Raw genomic sequence first — 9,961 nt, forward strand, 5'->3', positions numbered from 1 at the left:
CTGCACATTAGGATCTAAATCATTAATCTATAACTAATAGAATATGTTAGGACATAGAACATATAGAATATGTTAGGAAAAGCATGGGTCACAATACACACTCCAGGGAATTCCACTACAAACCTTCCTTGCACGTGAAAAAAATCCATTGACTCAACCAGTTTTGTATCCATGTTGCTACTCCCTTTTATTTCATGAGCTAAAGTTTTTCTCAAAAGTCTGTTGCGTGTCATTATATCCTATGCCCTCTGAAAGTCCATATCCACCACATTAACAACATTGCCAACTGAAATCAAACTGACAGGTCTGTAATTGCTGGGCTTATTGTTACAACCTTTTTGAACAGTGTCACGATGTTTACAATTTTCCAGTCTCCTGGCACCTCTTCTGAGTCTAATGAAGATTGAAGGATTATTGCCAGTGCCTCTGCAATTTCCACTCTCACTTTGCTCAGTATCCTTTGATACGTTTATTGGGTCCTGGTCCCTTTTCAACTTGTAAGCCCACACAGTCTATTTAAATCTACCACCTTATCAATTTTGAACATTCTGGTGACAGTTTCCTCTACTGTCATCAAAACCTGGTCAGCATCTCTTTGCTTAGTGAAGACAGATGCAAAGTAATCACACAGTATATCAGCCATACCTCTTGCCTCAATGTGTAAATTCCCCCTTTGATACCTAATCAGTTCTCCTCTTCCTATTACCAGTCTTTCACAATATATATACCAATACAAAACCTTTGAATTCCCTCTTATATTGGCTACATTTTATTTTCTCTTAATTTCTCTTTGCTTTTCTAATATGCTTTTTCACCTTCACTCTGAATGTTCTGTATTCCTCATGGTTCTCAATTATATTTTCTATCTAACACTTGTCATAAGCACATTTCTTCTTTATCTTAATTTCAGTCTCTTTTGTCTTCCAGGGTGCCTGGTATTTGATTGTCCAAACTTGCCTTTTGAGGGAGAATGCCTTAAGTGTGTCCAAACCATCTTGTCTTTGAAAATAGCCCATTGCTTAGTTAGTTATTTTCTTGCCAACCTTTCATTCCGGGTACCATTTTGCCCTATTGAAGTCAACTCTCTGCCATTTGATTTTTTTTTAAACTTTGAATTGACAATTGTCATTCTCCACATTCACCCTAAATGTTGCAATATAATAATCATAGTCTCCTAAATGTTTCCTACTGGCACTTGATCCATTTGGCCCACTTTGTTTCCAAAAACTAGGTCCAACAGTCCATCTTCTTTTGTTGGACTGGTCACATACTTCTTTAGGCATTTCTCCTGAACACGGTGCAAGGGACAAGTGTTCCTAGATTAGTGGAATCGCCATCTACATTTGGGTAATTTAAGTACCCCGTTATAATTGCTCTATAATGGTAATATCTGTCTGTAATTTCTATGCAGATTTGTTCCTGTACATACTACCTACTCATTGGTTTATTGATTATGCCAAGCAATGTAATTGTATTCTTTTCCTGTTTGACTCTGACCATGTTGATTCTGTGCTTGAACTGAGACATCCTCTTTCTCCAGCATGATAATTCTCTCTCCTTAATCGATATTGCTGCCTTTGCATTTCTGTCTTTTTTGAAGACTTTGTATCCAGATCTGTGTTATTGCCATTACATTGTGTTTCCATATGGCAAACTGACTACCTCTTAATCTTATTTACTATACTCTATACATTCATTTGCATACACAATAACCCTGATCTAGACACTGCTACCTTCTCCCTTATTCTGTTTCACCTGTTAAGTTATTCTTCTCTATGCTACTTTTGTCTGTGGTTCCAGGCATTTTATGAAACCTGGCATTCTCTAATATTATCTTGTGGTTCCCACATCACTGCCAAATAAGTTTAAAGCCCTCCCAACAGCACTAGCAAAACACGTTGCAAGGAACTCCAATCCAGCTCTGTTCAGCTACAACCCATCTGACTTTTACAGATGCCTTCTTTCCCCAAATTCAGTCCCAGAAATCTAAAGCCTTCCCTCCTGAACCATCTTTCCAGCCACATCTTCATCTGCCTTATCCTCCCATTTCTGTACTCACTTGCATATGGCACTGGACTGATCAGGTCCTGTTTGCTAACTTTCTACTTAACTCCCTAAATTCTGATTTCAGGATAACATCCCCCCTTTCTACTTAAGTCATTGGTACCAATGTGGACGACAATCTCTGGTCCCCCCCCCCAAAGGTAGCAGTTTTGTCACATCCTTGAATCTGATACCAGAGAGACAGCAGCACACCATCCTAGAATTACATTTATAGCCACAAATAACCTGTCTGTTCCCTGAACTAATTAATCCCTATCTCTATTCATCTTCCTTACTTCTCCCTCCTTTTCTGTACAACTGAGCTGATTGTGGTGCCAAAATAGTAGCTCTGACTGCACTCATTTGTGGAGCTACTCCCTTATCAGCTTCTAAATCAGAAAACACGATTGTGAGTGGCATCCCCAGGAGACTGTTATACCATTTCCTGCTCATCTTGGATGCTTGGCAGTCATCCATTCCCTTACTGTCCCCAGACCTTCAGCTGCTATGTGATCATTTTTCTCATCATGCTGCTCACATAACTCTGACTTGTGGATGCGTCACAGTGACTTCACTATCACTCAAGCTGTGAAACCTAGAGCTCAAGTTTCTGCAGTTGGCAGCACATCCTGCACATGTCATCTATAAGTATAGTGATGTCCATGATTTCCCTTATACTATAGGCTATGCATTCCACTCTACAAGGCTGTGCTACAATGTCCTACGTTTACTTCCTTTATATTAACTATTTTATTTAAATCACTTATATTACTTTATTATATTGGCCTCGAAGAAGGCCAATAAGGCAGAGTCATTTCTGGTATTCCTCTGTTAAATACAAGTATAGCCACTTGATTAAAAATATTATGCTATTTACAGTAATTTAAAGCCAGCCTCTAATAGTAATTTCCTACAACCAATGAACTTGCTGAGAGAGTTTGCCCTTGCCATTCACTAAATCCCCTACTCAGTGCACTTTAACTTCTCGCAGTAAACTTTACTCAAAATATCCCTCTTCCCTCACTGCACCAAATTTCTACTTTGAATAAGATTTCTAGATATACTCACATTACCTCTATCTTATTCACACTAAGCCCACCACACACACACAATTGCAGGCGCGCGCACACACATATCATGAACTCTTGCTGATGGTGCACTTTAAAAATCCCTTTCTTATATAGAGATTTAATGAGTCACTTTCTAGCTGATTTTTTTTATCTCCCTTCAGCCAATTAAATGTAATGAAACAAATAATTGTTAGGCTTATTTCATAGACACAACCAACCCAAATTTTGATGGAGTTTAAAATGACGAGAAAGGAATCATGACTGGAAGGTATACGTTCTTGTTGCAATGGAAGTCCAGTCATATCCAGATTTGTGCATTTGTCTCTAATAAATATAAGTGTAGTTTCACCCCATAGCTTGTGAAAAAGTGAAAACTGCATTATACACGTTATTCTTTAGACTAGCTGAAAAGCTTGTATATTTACTGATTCCAGTATTGTCTCGACATAACTGTAATAGTTGCAGTGCACATGGCAAATGTAGAAGATTGTAACGTTTCCGTTGGGCTATGCTGTGCTACATTGGATTACCTGTATTATTTTTGAAATATGCTCCCCTGAAACTAATTAATGTGTACGCCCCAGCAGGTAAGAGTGAACAGTTGGACGTCCTACAGCAGCTTCCACTGTTGCTGGCTACGTCCAGGCCGGTCATTCTGGCCAGAGACTTCAACTATATCATTGATGCAGATGGACGATCCGGTGGGGGGGGACGGTAAACTGGATGCCGCGTCTAGAGTCCTGATGGAAACGGTCAAAAATGCCAAGCTGCATGACGTCTTCACCACCCCTGCAGACAGAGCGCAGCGTGGATACACCTGGTCAAGGGCAGATGGGTCTATCCGCTCAAGGATAGATTACCTGTTTGTGTCCCGAACATTCTCGGTGAGATCCACCGACATCAAGCCGTTGTTCTTTTCTGACCACTGCCTCCTGCTGGGCAACTGTCACCTACATGACGAGCAGTGGGATGGTAAGGGAACGTGGAAGCTGAACACTAAGTTGTTAACCTCAGGAAACATTGAGGAGCTCAAGAGGGATTACGCAGGTTGGAGAACTGTGAAGCCCCTCTTTGAGTCTCCAGCAGACTGGTGGGAAACATCAAGAGGTTCTTCATCCTCAAAGGTGTTCAGGAGGCGAGAGAGAGGCAGGGAAAACTGTCCCAACTCCAGGAAAGTATGCAGAACTTGCTCCTGCTACAAACTATGGGGGCAATGTCACGAAGGACCTCCAGGAGGTGAGGGGCCACAAGCCTCGCTCTTTTCCTCGGAGGCCTCCAAGATAGTCTTTCAGTCCAGGGTCTGCTCCGCAGAGCAAGACATGCTCACATTTCTTCTTCCAGAAGGTGCACAAAGAGAGGTCTGTGCTCAGCAGTCTAAAGGAAGATGATGGTTCGGTGAAATCATGTAAGCTGACATCATGAGGATCAGCAAATCCTTCAATACCAGTCTGTATGACTCGAAGCCAACTGACAGCTGTTCCTGTCCTCTGTCACGGAGGTCTTAGACGACAGAACGCGGGAGAGGCTGGGCCAGCAGCTATCTCTGGATGAGCTGACCAAGGCCGTCGAGTCCTTTGAAAAAAATAAAACTCTCGGAAGCAATGGCTTACTGGTCGAGTGCTATTCTGCTCTATGGGACTTGATTGGCCAGGACATGCATGTCCGTATGCTGGCAGGTACCATGAGTGAATCCATGAGGAAAGGCATCATCACCCTCAGCTACAAGCAGAAGGTGGAGAGGGAGGAAATTAGAAATTGGCGACCAATCTTGCTGCTAAATGTAGATTACAAAGTCTTGTCAAAGATCATCGCCAACTGGGTCAGGTCTGCTTTGGGATTGGTGATTCACCCTGACCAAACCTGTGCTGTACAGGGCAGGAAGATCACTGAGAGTCACCAACATGCAGGATAGGGGGGTGGACACCTGCCTCATCAGACTGGACCAGGAGAAAGCCTTTGACAGGATATCGCACACATACATGAGAGATATTCTCTCCAAAATGAGCTTTGGGGAGGGAATCTGCAATTGGATCTGACTGCTCTACACCAACATTGTCAGTGCAGTCTCAATCAATGGGTGGGAATCAGACAGCTTTTCAGTCTGATTAGGTTAAGGACTCCCTGTACATGGATGATGTTGCTGTTTTCTGCTCGGATCTGCTGTCCGTGTTATGTGCATCTGCTACCAGTTTGAACGGGCCTCAGGGGCCAAGGTAAACCGAGGCAAGAGCGAAGCCATGCTCTTTGGGAACTGAGCCAACCAATCCTCTATCCCCTGCACTGTCAGGACTGACCACCTGAGGGTGCTGGGTATTTGAGGGGCTGGGACATGCGCCAAATCTTGGGAGGGGCGTATCAGTAAAGTAAGGCAGAAACTGGGCAGATGGGAACAACGGTCGTTCTCCATCACGGGTAAAACCTGGTCATCAGGTGTGAGGTACTCTCAGTGCTGTTATATGTGGCTCAGGTCTGGTCTATTCCCAGAACCTGTGCCACTGAAGTCACCCAGACTATCTTCCACTTCGTGTGGAGATCCAAAGATAGACTGGGTCCGAAGGGACACCATGTATAAAGATCTGGGCAACGGGGGGAAAAACACACCCAATGCCACCCTCACCCTGAAGGCCACCTTTGTGTGTGGCTGCATCTAGCTGTGCGTGGATCCCCAGTACGCAAACACCAAGTGTCACTACAGACTGAGGTTCTACCTGTCCCCGGTGTTGCGAAGGATGGGCGTGGCCTCGCTGCTGCGGAACGCTCCCAAGTAGTTGGACTGTTCTGTATCACCTGTCCTTCGTGGAGAAATTTATGAAGAAAAACACCTTTGACCACAAGTCCATCAGAAAGTGGTCAGCAAGTAGTGTCCTTGAGACCCTTCGGGAAAAGGGGAGGGCGGATTCTGTTGAGCAGTTCTCTGGGCAGACAGTCAAAGTCATTTGGCAGAATGCCTCATCACCAGAACTTACAAACAAGCACCAAGACATGGCTTGGCTGTGGTGAGAAGGGCTCTGCCGGTGAGATCCTTTATGCACGCCCGGACACTCTGCGCCACCGTACACTGCCCTTGAAGTGGCTGTGGAGGGCACGAGACTGTCACACACCTCCTTCTGGAATGTGCCAATGCAAAGGAAGTCTGGAGAGGAATGCAGTGATGTTTGTCGAGGTTCGTCCTGAGCAGTTCTGTGATGCGGGACTCTGCGCTCTACGGTCTGTTCCCCGGGGAACACGCTGAGACGACATCAACTGTGTCTGAAGGATCATCAACTCGCTGAAAGACGCTCTTTGGTCTGCCCAAAACCTGTTGGCCTTCCAGCTGAAGGAGTTGACCCCGACTGAGTGTTGCAGACTGGCACATTCCAAGGTCCAACTCTAGATGTCGAGGGATGCATTGAAGCTTGGAGCAGCTGTCACCAAGGTGTGATGGGGAAAGACCACCATATAAGGTCTGCCTGCCAAAGTAGAACGGGGTCATACTCAGTAGTTTGATTAGATTAGATTACTTACAGTGTGGAAACAGGCCCTTCGGCCCAACACGTCCACACCAACCGTCCGAAGAGAAACCCACCCAGACCCATTGCCCTACATTTAACCTTCACCTAACACTACGGGCAATTTAGCATTCACCTAACCTGCACATTTTCTTGGACTGTGGGAGGAAACCGGAGCACCTGGAGGAAACCCACGCAGACACGGGGAGAATGTGCAAACTCCATACAGTTGCCTGAGGCGGGAATTGAACCTGGGTCTATGGCACTGTGAAGCAGCAATGCTAGCCACTGTGCCGCCCACTGGGCTCTCAGTTGGGCTCTGCTGACGCCTCAGCTAAACACTAAGAGGCTGGATGGTTAACTTACAGACTTGTAAATACAATTGACTCAATCTGACCTCTGTATGTAAAGACATGCAATGTATACATATGGCATCACCAACTGTACAGATATCAAAAGATTTCTATGAATAAAGTAAATTTTTGAAATAAGTTAATTCACTGTTATTTGGAGTAAGTATTTCTTTATTTATTAATTGCTGTGAGACAGAAAATATATTTATGATTATTGTGCAATAAATCCTATATGTTGTTACCTGACATTTCATTCCCTTCCTGAACCATCTCCATTTCTCCTAATTCAACAGTTGTGTGTACATCTATTTCTATATATTTTGGGTCTCACTGTTCTATAGTTACTTTGTGTATTTCATTCTTGAGCAGCCCTGATGGTAGTTATACCGAAGAACAGAACCAGGACCCTGAATTAAAAGTCGCAGCACAGTGCGAGTTTGATGATGAATTTGATGATGAGGAAGTACTGGCAGCAATTGGCACATGCAAAGCCATGTATCCTTTTGAAGGTATATATACATTGCATAGGAAACTATTGCTCAGAAACCTCTCTGAATTTGTTTTAATTCCTAGATATCCAACCAGATATCCTTTGGAGTGCTAGGTTTACCCCTACAATTTTCCATAGTAAATTCACTGTCCTGCCATGTGCTTGTTGAGGCTAGGGACTAATTACTGTTGAAATGCTGGCCCAAGAATAGAATGAGTGAATTAATCACGCCTCTCTAACCCTACTGAATCATTCCCACTGAATTCTTAGGGAAGTATTTATTTTAAATGGATATGGTGATGAACTATCAAGAGAATGGGAAAGGATGAGAATCAAACTTTTACTTGTGCTTTTTAGAGATGCCAGTATGATTGTTTGCTTATGCTGTTTGATAGGAAAGTAAAATGGGTTTAAAATGCACACCAGTGCGTCACTGAACAAAAGGGTCCAAGTTTACTTCAATAACCTTGGGTTGGCAAGGGTGGTCACTGATGACAGAAGAGTTAACCAGAAGACAATTACAGAACAAAATTGTCAGTAGATTAGGGCTGAGATGGCTGCAGTATGAACAGAAAAAAATGAGGAACGCAGACCAAGCCTTTTTATGTGTTTTGTTTTAATTGGAATCAGGGTTCATAAAGAAAAAAAGGCAACAACAGTGCACAATTCTCCCAACTGAAGATAATTAACTAATCTACACGTTCTCAAGGAAGCTACTGTTGTCTCAAATTGTAGATTAGAGGCTTTATAGCATGCAAAAGGTTGATTGAAAAGAAGAAAGGAGTTCGTGTTTGTCATCTCATTTGTGTCACATTTCAATTCAGGTCAAAATGAAGGAACAATAGCAATGGCAGAAGGAGAAACACTGAGTGTGATAGAGGAGGATAAAGGAGATGGTTGGACAAGAGTTCGACGGAATGAAGATGAGGAAGGATACGTTCCAACATCCTATGTGGAAGTATATTTGGACAGAAATACCAAAGGTGCAATGACTTACATCTAGTTTTAAGAAAACTTGAGGTGAACGTATGTCTTACAGGGCATGATCTGTACACAACAGATATGAGAATGCAACTAAGTGCAATATACAGGATCATTGTGCATATATAAACTTTTTTTAAAAAGATTATGTAGTAGAGAGAGGGAGAATATACAAATGTGTTTTGTTGTCGACTGAATGAGATTGCATTTGTCACAAACTTATGTCGGTGCCAATACTGGGATTAGTTTATTGTGAAAATTAATAAGCATGGTCCATATCCACCCATTTTTAAGTTTGAAAATTAAAATCCCTTAATGATATCTTGGAAATTTTAAACGTAATGCTCAAATCAATTACATTACTTATGTCTAATTTGTATGCATATTTTAATCTATTGTTGAATGACTACTCAATTTTATTTATTAAACAAAATTTTAACTGCTTACTCATGAACAGAATCTCCTAGCTACTCAAGGGTAAGGTGTGCGCTGCAGTGAAAGCCCAGTTGTAGTCTAGATGGTTTTCAGTGGAGATATTTTTGCTGTCTTGCTGTTTCATCACTGACATTGTGCTACATTACAGCAATAATTATAGTTCAAAATATTTCATTAGCTGTAAAGAACTCTAGGATGTTCAGGAATAATGAAAGGTGCAATATAAATGAAAATTCATTCTTTCTCTTTCACTTTTTTCCCCATCTCTGTCTAATAGGATGGTTCTCAGTGAGGACCACTATAATTGAGGAACTGGTTATTATTATTGGACATTAAATAATTGTCAATTTAGAAAACAGTCATTACAAAAAATTGAATTTCTCCATGTTGAAATTGTATCCAGCTTAAATTTCTGGATCAAGAATCATGCAATTCATTAGCTTACTAATTGACATATCTGTTTTAATATGGTAGTGTTTTCTCTTTAAAACATTGTATAACTTGTACACTTCAGTTGGTCCACTGTATTACAATATCAACACCTTTATTACTTGACAGTTTTTTTTTAAAAGCTGTTAATTTTAAATTTTATGCTGTTCATATTTGATGAGGGTAATGATCATTATTATCCATTTAGCATACTAGGTATGTGTAGGGCAGCAGCTTTGTTTGAACTACATTTTACTTGAATTGATGTACTTTTTCAGCTGTTAATCTACTTGCTTTGTGTTTAAGAGAACCTGAGCAAAGTGGTTGTGTGTGTCATAGTATTAAATGCAACTGCTTTGCAAATCAAGTCTGTACGTCTACAAATTATCATTCTTCTGAGTCTAAGTACCATATTGGGAGTGAGTTGTTAGGTGCACAGAGGTATTTATGTAGAATGGAACCAGTACTAAATCTACAAGCTGAAAGTGCTTTGTTACTATCAATCAATTTATTAGTGTTACAAGTTTGGCTATTTGTTTAATGCACTGCTTCACTTTGTTTTATCTTTTTTTAAAACAAATCATTCTGAAAGAAATTTTGGTATACATTTAAAGCTAATCAGTTCTGATATAATGAAAGTGTCATGTGCTCGATGTCTTAATTCCTTATATT

The 9,961-nt window shown here is 41.5% G+C and overlaps 1 protein-coding gene across 10 annotated transcripts in view; it reads left to right on the forward strand.

Annotated features, from left to right (window-relative positions):
- fnbp1b (formin binding protein 1b) overlaps positions 1-9,656 on the forward strand; it is a 209,427-nt gene extending 199,771 nt beyond the window's left edge. For 6 of the 10 annotated variants that reach the window (XM_087998314.1, XM_087998320.1, XM_087998321.1 and 3 more), the window contains 2 exons: positions 7,324-7,463; positions 8,269-9,656. In XM_087998314.1, the coding sequence (XP_087854440.1) occupies positions 7,324-7,463; positions 8,269-8,447 (319 nt within the window). In that variant the 3' untranslated portion in view covers positions 8,448-9,656. Of the gene's footprint in view, positions 1-7,320; positions 7,464-8,268 lie in introns of all 10 variants that reach the window. The other 4 variants (XM_087998315.1, XM_087998316.1, XM_087998318.1 and 1 more) reach the window with 1 other exon arrangement.
- Positions 9,657-9,961: the final 305 nt, after the last annotated feature.

Source organism: Chiloscyllium plagiosum, unplaced genomic scaffold, assembly GCF_037043375.1.
Source record: "Chiloscyllium plagiosum isolate Xiang-an unplaced genomic scaffold, Cpla_swu_hap1 HiC_scaffold_21, whole genome shotgun sequence".
NCBI lineage: Eukaryota > Metazoa > Chordata > Chondrichthyes > Orectolobiformes > Hemiscylliidae > Chiloscyllium > Chiloscyllium plagiosum.